This window comes from Drosophila subobscura, chromosome A, assembly GCF_008121235.1.
Source record: "Drosophila subobscura isolate 14011-0131.10 chromosome A, UCBerk_Dsub_1.0, whole genome shotgun sequence".
Lineage (NCBI taxonomy): Eukaryota > Metazoa > Arthropoda > Insecta > Diptera > Drosophilidae > Drosophila > Drosophila subobscura.
The window spans coordinates 19,863,077-19,882,972 of NC_048530.1; the positions used below are offsets into that span (position 1 = coordinate 19,863,077).

The 19,896-nt window shown below is 47.0% G+C and overlaps 2 protein-coding genes across 2 annotated transcripts; one reads left to right on the forward strand and one right to left on the reverse strand.

Moving 5' to 3' along the window:
- The first annotated feature begins 92 nt into the window (after positions 1-92).
- On the forward strand, positions 93-10,385 carry LOC117898917 (autophagy protein 5). The gene is made up of 6 exons (XM_034808629.1): positions 93-339; positions 419-518; positions 576-681; positions 746-971; positions 1,109-1,214; positions 9,386-10,385. Exons 1-6 carry the CDS (start codon positions 187-189, stop codon positions 9,502-9,504), a joined length of 810 nt encoding a protein of 269 aa, XP_034664520.1. The 5' UTR covers positions 93-186; the 3' UTR covers positions 9,505-10,385.
- Positions 10,386-13,802: 3,417 nt separating this feature from the next.
- On the reverse strand, positions 13,803-18,085 carry LOC117896527 (DNA N6-methyl adenine demethylase). The gene has a single exon (XM_034804902.1). The coding sequence runs from the start codon at positions 17,193-17,195 to the stop codon at positions 14,667-14,669; it is 2,529 nt and encodes an 842-aa protein (XP_034660793.1). The 5' UTR covers positions 17,196-18,085; the 3' UTR covers positions 13,803-14,666.
- Between the last annotated feature and the right edge of the window lie 1,811 nt (positions 18,086-19,896).

Genomic DNA, 19,896 nt, shown 5'->3' on the forward strand with positions numbered 1-19,896 from the left:
ATTCATTCCGTTATGCAGCACTGTTGCTCATAAACGCGTAGCACTAACGCGTTAGAGCCCCGATATATCGTTACCGCGAGCAGTGCTGTATCGATGTACTGGTGCCATCTCTATTATCAGGTTACACTGTTCGAGGAAAGAAATAATAATAACAATAATAATTAAAAGTGTAAGCAAAAGATAGCCATGGCCCACGACCGCGAGGTGTTGCGCATGATATGGGAGGGCCAGATTGGCATCTGCTTCCAGGCTGACCGCGACGAGATAGTGGGCATCAAGCCAGAGCCCTTCTACCTGATGGTCTCCCGCCTCAGCTACTTGCCGCTGGTCACCGATAAGGTAACAAACGCAACATGCAAAACGTCCAATTGTCAATTGCCAATTTGCCATTTAAAAACAAAACCCTTGCCCCCAACAGGTGCGAAAGTATTTCACCCGCTACATTGCCGCCGAGCATCAGGATGGTGCCGTTTGGTTCGACTACAACGGGACGCCGCTGCGGCTGCACTATCCAACTGGTGGGACAATTGGCTCGATATTCCTATTGCAAAATACTAATGCTTTGTTCTGGCTAGGTGTGCTGTACGATCTGCTGCATCCGGAGGAGGACTGCACACCCTGGGGCCTGACAATACATTTTTCCAAATTCCCCGAGGACACGCTGGTCAAAATGAACTCAAAGTATTAAGCGAAACAACCAAATTATGCACCTACTTATTCGCCTTGGTGTGTGTGTCTTTTGCAGGGAACTGCTGGAGTCGCACTACATGTCCTGCCTGAAGGAGGCCGATGTGCTGAAACATCGCGGCCTGGTCATATCGGCCATGCAAAAGAAGGACCACAATCAGCTCTGGCTGGGCCTGATCAATGATAAATTCGATCAGTTTTGGGCAGTCAACAGACGCCTCATGGAGCCCTACGGCGACCAGGAGTCATTCAAAAACATTCCCGTTCGCCTCTACAACGATGATGTGAGTGTGAGGCGGGGGCCCCTTTCGACCTTTCCAGCTTCAGTTTAGTTCAGTTCAGTTCAAATTCCATTCAATTCAATTGTGTGTCTGTGTTTCGATTTCATGGATCTGGATGGATTCCGCTTGGTCATTAATAGGATTTCACGTACACGCAAAAACTGATCTCGCCCATAAGCGAAAGTGGACAAAAGAAGAGCCTCGCCGACCTGATGGCCGAATTATCAACACCTGAACGCAAAGCGGGTGAGTCCAGTCTACTGCCAACTGCCTAGGATTTTCCGGCTATCAATTACCACAGGCACTCTAAATGCAAGAGGCGATGGAGCATCATCACAGCATCTCGTCTCGGTCTCGGTCTCTCTCTCTCTCTCTCCCTCTCTCGGTATCTGTTCGTCTATCTATTGTCAGAACCAGACCTAGCGTCTCTCAGAAATTAAGGAAAAGGTGCCAGTCAGTCTGGCCCGGCCAAGTGCATGTCTGTCTGACTTATTTATTTTTCTATTGAATAACACAAACGAGCTGTGCCGCACCGTACTGTGCCTCTCAGTCGCCGACTGCGATCCGCCCTGCAGCACACTGGCAATCATTCTTCAATTCATCAATGTCTCAGCGAAACAAAAACGTAAAATGAAAAAAAAAAACAGAACACAAACGAAAAAGAAGAAGTGTATTCTCTCCTTCTCCTCCTCCTCCTCCTCCTCCTCCTCCTCTTTTTGTATATGGAACAATGCCCCCGGGGGTATATAGAATAGACATGGACTATGGCTATAGCCTGCAGCATTCCAGGCAGGTTTCCTCAAATTCCCCTTTGGGCAAAACTATTCGGCCAAGTGTTCGTACGGTTCGGTCTCGGGCGAGCCATTCAGCCTGTAGACAAAACGAATGAAAAATCTATTCATTACAATGAAAAGTGCGTGTGGATTTTCTAGCGTCAGCATAGAGCACGTTACATCGCTGTTGGGTTCCAGCCAGCCAGCCAGCCTGACCTGCGGCGCCGCGGCGACGACAATAGCATGATCAAGAGCGAGATGGCAAGCACATGGCGAGCAAGAGAGATGGAATGGTGCATATTCCACCTACTCCCACTCCCACTCCTCCTCCTTCCACTCGCGCTCCGACTCTCTCTCTCCCTCTCTGTGGATGGCTTAGGTGCAATAATAGCATTGGGAATTCCGAAAGACAGACAAAAGGCGGAACTAAATACCTGCGGCTGGGATTTAGGAATTATACATGTATTTTTGTGAAGATTTTACAGGAACCACTTGGTCAAGAAAGATCTCTCTCGCTCTCTCTCTCTCTGTCTCTCTCTCTCTGTGTCTCTGTCTCTTGGCTCTCTTCTATTCATTGACAATCGGCCGGGCAGTGGCTAAGATCCTTGGTTCTGTTTTTGGTGAGTCCGTGTCCATATGTTACGGGCAGGTTGGGTATTTCCCCAGATGTCTTCGACGACGAGTAGAGTGCAGCAGCAGCAGCAGCACCCTACCGTGCTCGTTCGGCCAAGGTGTGAAATTTTTATTTGCATGCTTATGGCCTTCTCTCGATCCAAGGAATTTCCACATTTGAAAGGTGAGAGGGTCTGCCTCGAGAACTCTAAACAAATGGCATGCGAAATCGTAGGGATAGAGAAGCGAGAGCAGTGCTTCCAGTTTCAAACATCGATCAACACGTATTTTCCCAAAGGTCATCCATCCAACCATCCATCCACATGTTGCACACACCATCCTTCTCTCTCTATCTATCGCTGCCTGTGTCCTTGATGAGCACCTACACACACAGACAGGCAGCTCCTTAGCACGCCTGGCTTAGGTGTGGGCCAATGCAACACGAAAAACGTCATCCCATACCTATGCGAATCTCAGACTCAATCATGGGATCGGGGATCAGCATTATTTATTGCGTACATCACCGGGGATTTGGGTTAAAAAGTTAAACCCAGGTCAATGTTGAGAACACTCTTTATAGACGGCAGCATTTTGGGGGTTTACTTAGAGGCGGAAACGAATCAGCCATCAAGTGCTCCACAAAGCGTCACCGTCCCCTTCCTCTACAATAATTGTGCTCCAATTTATCATCCTCTTTGTGTGGGTTTTATTGGAGAATTTTATAAAATTAATTATTTATTTTTACAATTGTTAATTGTGATTATAGAAAGATTTTCCATGGTATTCAATTATTTGTTATCGGGATTTGATGCAATTGGATTACTGGTTCTTTAGTTGATGTTTATTCGTGCCTTTAATGGGTTTTTTAATTGATCTTTTAATGGATTTCTTTCCGTGCATTTGGTAGCCCATAAAGAAAAGTTATTGCACTTTTTATATATATTTATAATTCTGATATTTATTTTATTAACAAGAGGTAACCAAGTTAACGACAAAATAAAAGTGCAACTGTCATTTATTATTTCATTTAAGTTAATAAATAACAATTTTATATCCTAAAACTATATTGAATCAATCGTTCGCTATTTAGAGTATATATTTCCCCACATAGGAACTCATCTAGCCGTAGGATCAGCTACAAATCTGTTATTTCAATTACCATAAACTGAAGGATGTCAGAGTGGCATTAATCATTTCATCAAAGAACATTGATTTAGGTGTAAATTGTTGGTACTTCGCCAGGCCTCCTTTATGTGCTGCTTATAAGAATATCATCCTTCAAATAATCCAATTTACTATCCATTCCGTGGGTCTTTCATTTGTGGAGATTGTAAAAATCTCTAAAATTTCGCAATTTCCTTTGAGGATCTTGTTTTTACAGGTTTTCAAACTTTAAATTTGTTGGTTGCTATTTGCTTGTTGGGGCCTTGAAACAAATAGACTTCATACCCGATACAATTTGATATTCAGTACATTCCATATAGAGATGGTTCCCTATCCCTATCCCTACCCCACCCGTTCACTCTATTCCTCTCTCCCTTCTATCAAATATCTTTTGCATTCACGGATACACAAATCCGAACTCAAATCAAACAGAAATGCATTCAAAACATGATCAATTTGTTGCTGCCTGGGGTGCCCCGAGGCCCATGGATTCGGACTGTGTGTGTGCTGTGTGTGTGTTGGGGAGGGGGTCGGGTCGGGTCGGGACGGGGATTGGAGATGGTAACGATTGCACGTATTTGTAGTGCGTGCATTTTCATAGAAAATTGTATTTAAATTGAAATGAAATTCAAATATACAATGCACTCCCCGGCACTGGGACTGTGACTGGGACTGGGACTGGGACCGGGGATCGTTCGCTCGTTCGCTCGTTCGCTCGTTCGTTCGTCGGTCGGTTGTTTGTTGGTTGGGTTGGTGTTCGACGGCGTTGGCGGCGGCGTTCGGGAACGTGGAAGGTTCAAAGTAGATGCGATTCCAAGAAATCAAAAAATGAAAAAGAATCAAAAAACGAAATCTACAACAGCAACAACATGATGATGTTGAGGATGATGACGCTGACGTCGAGCCCTGGCAGTGGCAGTGGCAGAGGTAGGCAGCGACTGCGGCAGAGAATCTAAGACGCGTCAAAAATAAAAGAAACGCATTTCTTTTGGCTTTTGCCTTTGCCTTCTCTCTTCTTCACTGTTCTCCATTCTACATTCTCCATTCCTTCCCCCATTCCTCTTCCTCCTACACTTCATCGCTGGCTTCTACTCCTGCTGCTGCTGCTGCTGCTGCTGCTGGTTCGTGCGGCTGAGGAGGCGCTTTCATGATTTGCCGCCGGCTGCGCACTGCGCTCTGCAGCAGCGGATCTCTCCCGCTCTCTCTCTCTCTCTCTCTCTCTCGGTCGCATACTCGCTGCTGTTCACCGGAAAGCAGCAACAACAGCAACACATTTTTTGTTTTGTTTTTTTTTTTGGTGGCGTTGGCGTTCCGACAGCGACGCCAACTGCACGCCAAATGTGCATGAGGCTCGCTGCAACTGTGTGCAAAAGTGTATTGCAAGAAAAGGTGAGGCGCTCTCCAAAGAGTCCGCTCACGAGATTTGCATGCACAAACAGCACAGGGAGTCGCTAACAAATTATGCCACTCGATGAGCGGGAATACCTCACCTGCTGTTTTCATGCTTATTTACTATGTGTGTGTGTGTGTGTGTGTGTGCTTGTGTTTGTGTTTGTATTTGTGTAGGGTGTCTGCTCTTTCGAATGTGTGAAAAGGAAGTTCTGAGATATCACCTCCGCTTATTTGTATTTACACCTTCGCCATCACCTCGCCTCGTCTCACCTTATCTCACCTCCTCCTCCTCCTCCTCCTCCTCCTCCTCCTCCTCCTCCTCCTCCTCCTCCTCCTCCTCCTCCTCCTCCTCCTCCTCCACCAAACTCCACACCTCATCTCCTGCCCCCACCTCCTGCTGCTGCTACCCTCCTTATCCTCATCATCCTACTTGTGTTGTGTGCAGTGCGCGAGAACTCCAGTGAAACGGCGGCGCACGGAAATCGCACCTCAATGTTTATCACTCTCTGCCCTCTGCCTTTGCTTTTGCATTTGCCTCTGCCCTGCACTGACTGGCTCTCCTGCATCTCTTTATGGCAGCTCTTGGGTCTCTCCCCCTGCCATTCTCTCGTTTGCACTCCTCACTTATTGCATTTGCTTAGTCCCATTTCGACACATTTTCGTTTGCATTTCGTCAATCAGACAAACACAATGGCAACCTGCAAAAACGGGAAGGAGACACAAAGCAGCGCCTGGCGTGGCCTGGCCTGCCATGCCATCTCTTTTGTGCATGTGTCCGTGTGCAAGTGTGCAAGTGTGTGTGTTGTGTGACAATTGGCCATGCCACGCCTTAGTTTTTGGGTGGGCTAATATGCAGCAGCCGCAGGAGCAGCTGTGTGTACACAACCCCTGTAGGTGGGCATCAGGTGGGTGAACAAGTCATAGAAAATCCTAGTGATTCAATCATACGTAGAGCGAAGAGGAAAATAACACCTTTGGGAAGCCTAGATCGTTCGAGGCTGCACTTTGATGGATCTTTACAGCTGAAATGGAAATATTTATCATCAATTTATTACCCTTGATTAGAACGCGGACATGGCCATATCTACCTGAAAGCTGAATGATACGAATCGGAAATACCTTCAAGAAACTCATCCACTTTCGGTTTGAATAGCGAATGCCAAAGACTCATTCCCAGCGGAACCTCATATTGAGGACATTCATCCCGAGATCCGCAAGTTGCCTTTGGATTTTTGAGCTATTAAAATATGAGAATGATTTAACGTATTTTTAGCCTTTTAGGAGCCAGAATTTGGAGATGGCTCCTCTTCTGTGTGGAGCTTCCTTCCATACAACTATGTAGTGCTGAACATTCCATCGTTTCTCGCCTCTCACTCTTCTCGGATTGCAACAATGTTTTCGTTTTTGTCTGGTGGATCCGGATCGGATCGTCAAGTGCTATCTATGTGTGTAATATGCCTTCCCTCTTTCCCCGCCCCACCTCCCAGCCAACTGTAGCGTCAGCGAGTTTTCATTCTCATTACTCTCGCTGGCGCGGAGACCCGCCGGTTGACAATGTTGCCGTATGAAAATAAACCAAATTATAATTGAAATTAATACCAGCTAAACCCCTCAGCAACCTCACCCGACCCCCGCCAGCGAATATGGCTTGCATAAGAAAATAAAGAAGGGCAATAAAAACAAAGAGTCAACGCTGCAGTAAAGTGCATCGACCATAGGATACCCGGTACATGCCCGATTACTAGATTCTATGATGTTTTATGCCACTTCAACCATCATTTGATCCCGAAAACCATTGACTTTGACGTTAGAAATAAAAAATAGTTTCCAAAACTTGATTGTTCTTCGATGGACACCCTTCAATTATGTGTCACATGCCTTTGCACGAGTACAACAGACCCCATCCCTCCACCGCATACCGTGCATAAAAATTGATTAGCGGTTTGGCTCCTCTGTATCTCACTCGCTCTCGCCCTCATTCACTCTCTCTCTCTCTGCATCTCTCTCTATCCATCACGCTAGCACTTTTTAATGGCGTCACTGAACCGCAAATTTCTTTTCTCAGAGAGGGGAAGTGGAGTGTGGAGTGGGAGTGGGAGTAGAGCGGCGAAACGTTTGGAATTGAAACGATCGGTGGATCGTTGGTTCGGTCGGACGGCGGGTCGGTCGTTTCGCCGGGCACTTTTTACGGCTTTATGGAACACAATCTATTAAATGATTATGATGATTGGGCGTTCGCCTTATCGGAGTCATTCAACATTCAACAGTTTTGGCTGCGTTTTTGGTTTATTTTTAGGCATGAGCTACTATTTTCCGCTCCGCTCCTCCTCTCCCCTTTGGGGGCAAAGGCACCGCTACCGCTCCCGTTCCCGTTCCCGCACCCCATCACCCCAAAGTGTTGTGCTGTTGACGATAATAAAAATGGGATCAATAAATTTTCAGACGGTTTGGCGCCACTGTCGCTCTCCCTCTCCCTCTGTCACTCTCTGGGGTCCGGCCCTCTCCAAATGTTGTCGATTTCTGTTGCTGTTTGCTGTTGTCGCCAAGATCCAAAAAATATATCCACATGTATTTATATGTATCTTTATGAGTACTCATGTCAATGGGGTTTTGTCTCAGTTTAATGGTTTATATCGTTCAGGTTGGTTTCTTTCGAATGATTTATGAAATCTGGGGACTGGAGTAGTCTTCTTTGATTTGATACAAAACCAACGATTTGTGGTGGTCTTGGAACATATTCCTTTACTTAAAGATCCAAAATGGGGATCTCTATAAGTGCACCTCCCTATGGGGTTTCTCTGCTGTCTATGTTGTTATATTTGTTGGTTCCAAGGTTCGCATTGGTTTAAGGTTTCATATTCACTGATTGAGTCCCAATGGGAACGACTTTCTCGTGTCTATGTGATCCTCAGACTTGTAGCTAATCGATGCAGAGCTAAACCAAGCTTTCTGTGCATTTCATTGAAATCTTTCCAACTATACAACATCTTTGTTCCATCATAATTTAGCTAAGATTGGACACATTCGTTCTGTATATCCTTGGATCCACAATCTAACAATTTGCATCTAAATTACCAACAAATGGATTCCCTTTTAATCCCACGGAACACAACCAACACTACAGCCCACATCTACTGATTTCATTTGTTTCCCATATTTCCACTTGAACGCGATTTGATTCCGTTTATTAATACTTGCTCGTAATTTTTGGGAGCGCCATCATTCGCTTGGTCATTAAACTCGTGACTTGGTCACAGCCATAGCCCCTGTCCGCTGTCCGCTGGCTGCTACTGAATCTGAATCCGATTCAGAATCGGAATAACATGGAATGGAGTACAGTACATACTCGTACATGCATACAAACAATATATTGTATCATATCGTATGCGTATGCGCCCTACTTGAACTCGCCCCGTTGCACAAATCTTATCTCCGTCCAACACTCATTCGCCTCCCACTGTATGTAATCAGCCATTATCATTATCTGAGTAGGAATACTCACCACAAACCTGCTCTCTATACTCGCACATATGTATGTATATTATATGGCCCACGACTTGGACTTGCAAACAAATATACCTACTAGTAAGTAAGTACTGGGGAAAGAAAAGGAAAAAAAAAGAAACTTTCAATGGGTGGGCTCTGGTGGGGTAGAGGGAGACGACGCACTCTGCGCGCCACCGGCAGGCAGGCCGGCGGGCAGGCAATTGGCAATCCGGCTATCGCTTCAAATCGAGAATCGACAATCGGCGATCGGCAATCTATAATTACAGTTCATATGCTATAATTAAAAATGACGAAATTTGTCTTGAATTGTTCAACCAGCAAACACTTGGCGACTGCTGTTAACACTTGTCGATAACGCAGCAAACTTTGATTTCCATGCGAAAGCAATTTGAAGAACTCTCAACTCTCTCAACACGCCATGAAGTGTACATCCTCCATGGGAGGGACACGGCTCTGTGCGCTAATCTTTATGGACTACCGCCCTACCACTTACCAATCATAATCGGATGTACCCGCTGCTCAAAGGGAGTAGGTCTGAGCTAGAGAAAGGGCGGACGGAGTGGGGTGTGGGACAAGCGTTATCAGGTTCCGCTGTTGAAGTAATCGCTGGCTGATCTCATTCATTATAATATATGTGCATGTAATAGGCTGCATTTATTAAGACTGCGATCAGCGCTGTCTCTCTCATTAATGAAAATACTGATTGCAAAATCATTTATATAATTATTGCCCATATGCCTAGGGTGGCACGCGGCTGTCTAGCGTCAAGATACAGCCTCGCACTGCCATGATTTGGGTACATTATCACATGTCCTGTGTGGCTTTTAAAGATCGAATAGATATGAAGATCGCTCAATAAATAGTTGTAAAACAATTGGAATTGTGAGAGCTGGAGAAGAGAGAGCTATTAGTGTCGATTCTGCATATGTATATTTATCTATATTCTTTTTGTTTTTGTTTATTTTTCAGTTGGATTTCGCACCCATGGAATCGATCTGCACGAGGAGACGCAGGTGCAATGGATGTCCGAGCACCTGAGCTATCCTGACAATTTTCTGCATTTATCCGTGGACTACAAGGACGTCTAGCCATAACCCCCTTTCTGCTTTGTGTGTGTGTATATATGTATACTCGAAATCGTATTGTCCCAGTCCATATATGCATGTATGGTACTTTCCACCCACATTTGATTCCAGCGTTCCCAGGGCGATCGCATGCGATCGATTTATATAGTAATTTGTACACATACATATGTATGTCCATATATGTATGTATGTATGTATTTGTATAGTTTTTTAAGCAACAAAAAAAGTGTGTGTTATATTTATGAGCCTATAGCATTTAATGAAAGCCACAAAACAATAAGCAAACCAAAAACCAAAACAATTACTGCAACCACATATAGTCACAGATGGATGGATGGATGGATGGATGGATGTCTGGATCGGAACAGCGGAGAAGATCTACCCTAGCTACCTACTAATTCATCGTTCATCGATCATTTTCAATTAGATATCTATAAGCCGCCGGAAACTGGTCAAGCCCTTGCACTAGCAAGCCAACAAACAGAACGTTTTCAGCTATCAATTTCGATTTATCCGTTTGTCAAGATAGTGACTGACGGAACGGGACAGAATTGGGTCTGGAATGGCTCCTACTTTTGGTCTCGCTATCGGTATCGGTCTCGGTCTCGGTCTGGCTTTACCGGCGGACCTTGCACAATATTTTAGCCAAGGCCCAAAATCGATGATCTGGTTGTGTCGCCACTCCACGAAACTTATTTGAAGAGCATCGATTTGACACTGTCAGCGGAGTGGAGGAATCGTGCCCGATTTATAATTAGTTAACGCTTTTGCCCCCACTCGAGAATGATTTATTCGATTGTTATTTGTATCGTTTGTCTGGGCCACCAAAACCCAAAAGTGGCCCAAAAACTGAATCCAAAAATAAACTGCAAATCTGATAAAAAAGACCAAAAGCCAAATTTAAAGTCAATTTTCATATGAATTATTAGTTCGAATCGGGTGGGGGCGGGTGTGCCGGCAGACTGTTGCTGGGGAGTTACCCTTATCGATGGAACTGATGGATCCGCCAGACTGTGACCAGAACATTGATGGATCCCCTAGACGATAGATCTGTCACAGAATGTTTCTGATTTCTGATCTTTACACTGATCTTGGTTCCGTTTTAGTGGGTAAAGATTATGAGTTGAGGATCAGCTAGAGGGGTTCTGGCATAGATATGGGAAACGATCAACCTTTAGCGGAATTTCGCAATCTCTTCAGCAGAATCTGAGCGAAATGTAGGAATTCATATAACAGATTATGTCACGATCGTATGGGAACTCGCCCGACACTGGTTCCCCCTGGTTACAACATCACATCAAAGAACCCAGAACCTGCTTGATCAATAACAAACAATATCAAACTTATACATACCTATACACATGGGTATTACATGTATTAAGGTACATATGTACATAGCTAGGTGCATCGGTATATAGAAATAGACGATCGCCATCTGCAATGCACTCGAGACTGGGACTCAGGTGTCACTTCCCACGTCCCATGTACCGTGTACCATGTACCATATCCCACGCTACCTCATCCTTCCCCCCCTCTCTCTGCGTTACTTTGTAAACTTTGGCTGCATGCCCCCTGTGGCTGCTGATGCTGATGCGACGGTTGACGTTGATGCAAGTCAAAATATATATATAAGTATTTCTGTGGGGGTACGAAAATTGTCACGTGGCTTGGACTTACAACAACAACAACAACAGGTACAGTAGCCCGTACAGCAAAGCAAAAAAAAAAACAGAAACAACAACAAAAAGCGGCGAGAAAAAGTTGACACGGCAACGCGGAACGAAGAGAGCAAAACCGAAACGAAAATAAATCGAAATTTTGCAATTTTCTGCGGTTGTTCCACCACCCCCATCCGCAAACCGTTCACCGTTTACCATTTACCATTCCTTTAATTTGTTTCACTCCCCGGCCACCTCTTTCACTTTCTATTCCCCGCTTTTCACGTGTGGGCTTTTTATCTGTCTCTGTTACATTTCGCCGTGGCTCTCTCATTCGCTTCGTTCCTTTGTAGTCCCAGTAAGCTCCTCTCTCTCTCTCTTCTCTGACTGTCACCATTGCTTCCGATGTGCTCCTGTTCTTGCTTCAATGTCCCTACTCTATTCCAGTTCCATTTGTTCATCATTGCTCCGTTCTCTTCTCGCATCAACTTCCATGTGTGTTCTGGCTCTGTACTCTTCAGTAATGTTTGCCCTTATGCTCGTTCATCTTCCCATTTTGTACCTTTACCGATTCAACCTTGTGTTCCACCTTTCTATGCATATTCCCCTGCACCATTTTGTTTATTGCTCTACGCCAAATGTGTTCCTCCTCATCTCGAAAATGTTTCTCTTTCCCACCCATTCTAAGATCATTGACTACGTGGGAACAATCACCTGAACGAGGAAATCACATGCAGATCCGATACGAACCGCATCTCGATATTCCCCTCCCTTTTGCCATACCCTTTCTCTGGGCAGGGGTATCCCTCTCCCGCCCGTTCGTCCATCTGTTGATCTCAAAATGTCGCAAAAATTCTTTGGCAACGTTCACTTTGACTGTGGATACTCTATGCTCGGGGATCTACTTGTAGTTCGCCTTTGTTGTTGTTGTTGTTGTTGTTGTTGCCTTCCTCTCAAGAAATCGTTCAATGCAAAAAGGGAAGAAAAAAGATCGCGTAAAAAACAATGAGTATGCCTCTCGTTCGCTTGAGGCGACGGCGGCGACGGTGGTGCGCTGCTCTGGTGGTGCCGATCGTGGTGCTGATGCTGATTCTGATTCTGATTCTGTTGATGCTGCTTGTGGTGGTATGGTGTAGTGAAGTGGTGTAGTGGTGGTGGCTCGGGGCTCGTGATTGGCGCACACATTGGCAAACGAGAGCACTTTATTTTTAAACGTTTTAAAAATACGATCATTATAGAATTTGCGGCTTAGTCATACCCCGCTGCGGCAGCATAGCCAAAATGTGCCAAGCGATTTGACCAGAACCAAGTCGTGGCGGCACGGAACCAAACGAAACGCACAGATGGCCTGGGGGTGGCTGTAGGGGTGTGGGGTGTAGGTGAAAGTCTCGCAAAAAGCCTTAAAGCTCTCGCCTATGAGCATGAGTTGTCACAGTTGCGTTGCGACATGCGAGTGAATATTCGAAATTGAAAACAATTTGTGTGCCGTGAAAGATCAAACAATGTTGGTTTCTACTACACAAGAAAGGCGCGCCTAACCTCACTTAATCTTCATACAAATGATGATCCAAATAATCCAAGCACTTGACATCAGGACATCCATCAAGTGCAGTAAATGTCCATTGGATTTGCTTAGTAATTTCTCTAGAATGTACGAGCACTCGTTACGTTACGCTCTGAAGATGATCATGCGTTGGGGATAGCACAGATTCCCTCTCAAAATCAATTTAGATCACGATAACAGAATTTTATATCGATCCATTGCAATATTTAAACTAAAAATGAAATAGTTTTAATGGAAGCTTCCTCATTTAATCATAGGAAAATGCCATGCGATTCCGTTGAAGCGGGAATTTACTTTTAAATTGGGTTACGACTGATCGTTCACAACTTCGACGATTATAATCTACAAATATAGAGAGAATTCCATGATATTCAATATCTTCTTCAGTGGAAGATCCTCTTGGAATGAATTTTAAGCTTTGATTTGTGCATTTTTCCAGGCCAGTCCCACGGCTACCACCCATAAGTAGATATCGCCCAGCCGCGAAGATCCAATGAGAAAACCAGCTGAATTTTTTTTTTTTTTTTTGTTTTCAGTTGCTAACTTTTAATTAATCCATTTTTCATTATTTTGTTGGTAGTTTTTCAGGCTCTTTCTTCTGTTTGTTGCTGCTGCTGCATGTGGTCACAAATGTTACAATTATTGTTATTGTTATTGTTATTGTTGCTATCGTTGCTCTCTTGTCAAATGTTTAATATATAAAAATACTGATTTTTATATATTTAATATGTTATGTCTAGGCATTTAAATAGGTCTCCTTACAAAGATATCCCATTGATGCACTCAAAAAAAAAAGAAACATTTCCATCTTAATTGTTTTCTTCTGTCGTTGTATATAAATATATTGTATATATGTATGTATGTATTTATGTATATTGTATATAATTATTATGAACTTTTAGATGTAATTCCGTAACTATTCATATATAATAATGTATTTGTATATATGTATATAAATCTAATGTTCTGGCTCTCAGTTGTTTTTATGGTTTGTTGGGTGTAAATATATTTTTGTATTTATCTCTATAATTCATTAAGCTTCAGTTTTCAACAGTTTTGTTTAAAATTTGTTTGTTTTTTTTGTTTTATTAAATTTTGTATTTTTGTTTTGTATATCACAAGAATTTTCAATTTTCCATTTTCCATTTTCCAAAAGAAAAAACAAAAACAAAACCCTTACACATAAGAGCTCTGTACGCGTGCGTGTGTTTGTGTGTGTTTGTGTGTGTAAAAGTGTGTGTATGTTTTGTTGTGTTTTAAAGCTTGACTCTTAACAATTTTATTCTCTCAGTTTTCAGTTGCAGTTTCACAATTTTCCCTCTCGTCTACCCCCTACCATCTCTTCTTTTCTGTACGTTTTTTTTTGTTTTAAATGAAATTCTTGGGGCGAAAAAATGAATATGTTCCGGCGCGCCTTTACTGCCGTCTGTTACCCGATTTTGTACACAATAAAATTAATTATTTACACTTTCCGACGCTTACACAAAAAGGGTTTAAAGTTTAACATTAAATTTAATCTCTTAAATTATAAAAAAAAAATAATAATATATGTTATAGACCATTGTTCGGGGTTTAATGACAAAAAAAAAAAAAATTATCCATTTTCCTTAAATTAAATTTGTTCTTAAAAGTATAGCAAAAAAAAAGCATCTATATATAGATATATCCTTAGAGATTAGGTGGGGGAGGGTGGAGGGGGTGGTTCTGATATGCTTGGAAGATATATGATATTTGATGGGGGGAGCGAGGAGGTGGGAACCCATCCTCTTAGCAAATAACCGAAGAACGACGTTCGCTTAAGCTCATAAAGAAAATGTTTATATTAAATGGTAATTGCTTAACGCTAGGAAGGCCAGGCCCAGTGACTGCCATAACTTCTTGGTGGGATCTCGGCTCCGCACACCCGCTGCTCCTCCATCTGTTGCTGCTGCTGCTGCTGCTGCTTATGCCACCAGTGTCAGATTAGTTGCCGCTGAGGCTGCCGTGTTGGATGTTGGCCTTGCCTGCAGCACCTGCACCGCCGGATGATGACTGCTGGCGGCCATGGCAGCGGCCAAGGCATCCTGATCCAGCCAGCGTTGCAGGTGCGCCTGCTGCTGCTGCTGCTGCTGGTGCTGCGGCTGGATGTACATCAGATTGTCGTTGTAGACGGCGGCATGGAGCTGCAGATTGAGGCTGAAGTTGCTGGCGCTGGCGCTGCCCGTGGCGGTGCCGCCGCCGCAATTCCTGCTGCTGCTGCTGGCACTGTCGCTGTAGGTGGAGGAGCTGCTCTCGTAGCCGGACACGGGTGAGCCCTTGGGACAGCAGAAGCCGGTGGGGGAGAGGGCTGGTGCCGAGAACGGGCTGAGGACGCTCTGGATGGGCGTGGATGTCTTGCTGGCGCTTCTGCTCTGAAACTGGTGCTGAGGACTCCGGCCGGGAAATGTCTGCAGTTGGCAGGACACCGGGGAGCCGCTACCGCTGCCATTCGAAGCTGCCTGCAGGTGCATGACCAGCGGCGACTGAAAGCTGCTGCTGCCGGAGAGCGAGCTCCGGGCGTGGGCGTGGGCGTGGGCGTGCGCGTGGGGGGAGGGCGAGAGGCAGGCCGGATACGGATGATTGCTCCAGATAATGGGATCCCGCTGTTCGCCCACCTTCTTGTTTTTCTTGAGGCGACGCTGCTGCTTCTTGCCATTGCGATCCTCGTGCTGATCCTCATCGGCATCGCCCTCGACCGCCTCATCATCGTCGTCCTCGACAATGTGATCATCCTCCTCCTCGTGGACATCCACCTCATCAGTCTCCTCCGAATCCCCGGCACCAGCGGCGGTGGCGGTGGCGGCGGCAGCGGCATCATCATCGTCGTCCAGGAGATATGGCTTGAAGAGTTTCACCTGCTTGGAAGGGAGCTTGCGCTCATGCTCCGCCTCAGCCTCGACCTCCACATCGACATCGACATCCTCGCTCTCCTGCTCCTGCTCCGGCTCCTGCTCCGGCTCCTGCTCCGGCTCGCACTTGATCGTCTCCAGTTTGCTGATCTTGTCGGGCTGCACTGGCGTGCTGCTCACCTTGCGCTTCCTGAATGTCAGATCCACACCGGCAGCAGTGCGCGGCCGATGGTGCTCCAGCTCCAGCTCCATTTCCATCTCGAGCTTTTGCTGGCGGCGCGCGGAGCTGCCCAGCGACAGATCCATGGGCGCCGGAGTGGGTGCTGCCTCCAGGCGACCCTGCCCAAGCTGATGATCCGCTGGCGATGGCTGGGCCTGCGCTCCCTGGAGCTGGGCAGCCAGGGCATGGTGATGGTGCGGCAGGTAGGTGTGATAAGCGGCATAGGGATGGACATGCGGATGGGCATGTGGGTGTGGGTGTGGGTGAGGGTGTGGAATGTGGCTGGCCACCGGGGAGACCGCGATTGGCACTTGCGTTGGCACTTGGACATTGGCAGCGCTGGGACTGTGGCTGCTGCTGCCGCTGCTCTGGGTATATGGCAATGGGTTGGCACTGAGGGCTGATGGCGTTGGCGTCGCTGTGGAGGCACTGCCGCTGCCGCTGCCGCTGCTGCTGCTGCTGCTTGTGCTGTTGTTGGCCATGGCTACTGCGGCAACAACGGCCACGATTTTGGCCGCCGACAGGACACCACCGGATGTGATGGAGCCTTGGCTGCTGCTGCCATTGCTTGTGGCACTGCCATTGCTCAGGCTGCTGCTGCTGCTGTTGGCGACTGCTGGAAGCTGCTGTTGTTGCTGCTGCTGCTGTTGCTGCTGTTCTTGCTGTTGCTGGTGGGGATGCACTGCTGCCACTGGCACGGCCACGGGCACCGCCACAGGCACATGCAGATGCGGATGGGCAGCCAGCGGATGCGCATGCGCATGTGGATGCGGATGCTGGTGCTGGTGCTGATGCTGGTGCGGATGGTGGGCGGCAGCGAATCCATTCGCCAGCAGATGATGGGCATGGTGTGCCGCTGCAGCCGCCGCTGCTGCTGCAGCCGCTGCGGCATGATGGTGCAGATGATGATGGTGATGCATCTGATGGACCAGCGGATGGTCCAAATTGTGGAACTGATGCGCCTTCACCTGTCCAGGTGTCGGGGACACCGACTGCTGTTGATGGTGCTGCTGCTGCTGCTGCTGTTGGTGCTGCTGCTGCTGTTGCTGCTGCTGCTGCTGCTGGTGCTGATTGTTTGCCACCGAGGAGCGTAGATTGGGCTCACATTGCAGCCACTTTTGGATCTGGCGTCGATGGATGTTGTACTTGCGTGCTGTGGCCCGCTGGTTTCCCTTGCAGTCATTGTCGTTGCGATACGATTCCAGGACCTGCAGCTTAAAGTGAGGCGTGAAGATGCGCCGAGAGCCCATTTTGGGGCTGCCCGAGGAGCTGTTGTTGTTGGGTTCCGACTGATCCTTCTGCTGTGACTGTGATTGTCGCTTCTGCGCTCCCACTCCCACTCCCGATGATCCATTGATGATCGAACTTTGTTCGCTGGTATCCATTTTTGTTTGATTTTGGGTGCTCGGTGCTCGTGTAAAACGGTTTCTATCAAAAATATAGATATTTCTCTTTCTCTCTCTCTCTCTCTCTCTCTCTTGCTTTCCAGTTACTTTGTATATTGGGTTTGATTGTATCAGAAGGCTTTGTTGGTGTTGGTGTTGGAGCTGCTGTAGCCAATGCTGCTACATGCGTGCGACGCCTGCGCTTTCATAACTCGCGATCCGGCAGCCCTGGTCTCTGGTCTGGCCTAAGGCGCCCACGGCGACTGAGACTGAGACTGCGTCAGCGACAACGACAACGACAACGATGACGATGACGACAACAACGACGTTCACGTTGACAGCGACGTCCGTCCGTTCGTACGGTACGCTCTCTCGCACACACAGGCTAACCCACAGAGTGTGTAAGCCAACAACTAACTACACGCGGGAAAAAGTTCCGTAAAAAAACACACAGTAAAAAAATAATAGTTATATTGATTGCACACAAAAAACTATAGATGAACGTTTTTAGCCTTTGGTCGCGTTCAGCAGTTTTGTTAGATAGTGTTTAGGTGTTGTTTTGTTTTCTGTTTTTGTATAGTTATTTTATAATTTATTTCTGTTTTTTGCTTTTTTTGCTGCTGCGTGCTGCTCGAACGACGATGGCGCTGTTTCTGAGTTTGGATTTCAGTTTTGAGCTGTTTCGCTGCTGTTCTTTTTGAATGCTGCTCGAGTGCTGCTGCTGCTGCTGCTGCTATATGGCTATGGCTATGGCTGCTACTGCTACTGCCACTACTACTGCTGCTGCTGCTGCTGCGCTTTCATAACTCGCGATCCGCACGGCAAGGAATCCAAAACACAATTGTTCTGCCCTCAGCGTTCTACTTCAAAGATACGTTCTAGACTGGCTCGGCTCGGCGGCAGTTCGCTGCTGTGTATGTCGGCGGATGTCTCTGCCGGCGTTGCGCTGCTGCTGCTGCCACGGCTACGCTACGGCTCTTGCTGTTCACTCACACTCACATTCACACGCGCACACAGGCGGCCGGGAACACCAGAATGAAACCAAATGAAACGGGCGAACGATGCGATACGAGACGACACGACACTACACTCACGACGCTCAGTCTGGGTCTGCTGCCTGCCTTTTGCCTCACCGGGTGGGTGTGTGTGTGTGTGTCTGTGTGTATCTTTGTATCTGCGTTCTAATAGCTCATCAACAGCACCTGTGTGTGCATGTGTTTGTGAGTGAGAACGAGTCGTCGTGAGTGAGAACGAGTGTCAGCAGACACTTGGCTTGGCGGCGGCGGTGGCCAAGAGGGTCGCCTCTCCTCTCTCACGGCGCGGCGGAGGAGCCAGAGCCCAGAGCCAGTTCCAATATGCTGCAGCAACAACAATGCAAGACCACGGCGCTGAGCGTTGCAGACAAACTGACGACAATCGTCGGCGAGGTGTCTGCGCCACTGTATGAGTGTGTATCTGTGTAACCGTGTGCCTTTGTGTGAGAGAGACCCGTACCAATACCCGTTCTTGTCGGCGCGGCAGCGCGGCGCTTTTGTGAGCGCGCTGCTGGTTGCGCCCCGGTCGGAACGGACAGAAGGGGACGGAACCAGCTCTACCCCGTCTCCGAGCCCCTCCCCCTCCTTCAACAACAACCGTGCCTAGCCCCCCTGGCGACGCAGTCGTCGCCTCACTGACTAACCCGACAAGCGCACCGTGGAGCAAATGACATGCGCAGAGGAGTTAGGCAAGGGCATTGGCTTAGTGGGAACACATATGCATGTACGAACAAGAATACCGTGTTCTGTTTCCTTTTACTGCTAAACACAATGCTTAACTATATCAAATATATTGTTAATTTAATCAATTATAGCATTCTTTTGGCGAATAAACTTCAAATATCCCAAAAATGTTGCTTGTGTTTATTCAAAACTTTTATTTGGCATTCGCCCCACTGTGCTGCGACGACAGCGCACCACGTTTGCGGGACTGCGGTTGCTGGTGCTGCTGCTTGCTCTCTGCCAGCCACATCCACATATACACACATGACTATGATATGTGTGCGAATGTGTGACTGCCTAAGTGTGTGCCAGAGTCGTGGCTGCCAGACATTCTGGCACTGGCACTGGCATTAGGGCCCCGCCGAGTGCCGAGTGTGCTCTGTGTCGTCCCGCCTACCCCGGCGCAACCCACTCCACCATTAACAACAACAACCCACACGGGCGACAACGACTGACGAGGCGACAGAGCGACGCAACAGATCGTCAAATGAACTTGTTGAGCATTACCGGTCCAAAGGGGGGTGGGGGCGCGCATGTCTCTCTCTGTCTCTCGTTTGCGCGCCGCTCTCTCACAGCCTAGCGCGCTCTCTCGCTCTCACTGAGAATCAACTGTTGAATGCAGCAAACAGCGTTGCATTTTTTATATGTACAGCAGTTTTTGTTGGCGGCCGTGGGTGCATACATACGAATGCACATACATTTTTACACACACATACATTACATATACAGCGATAGCTTATTTCTGTCGACGTTGCCGCCGCCGCCACCCTGTCTAAGCTCAAAGACAAAAAAAGGGCATAGCCACGCAGCAGCCATGCAATAAATGCAGCCAGCAACCAAAACGATGAGAAGTCCCGCACTTGTTGCAAATGACAAACGAAAAAGGTCTCCTCGGCCTCTGCTACTTCTTCTCCTTCTTTCACAGAAATCTGCGCGTCGTCGTC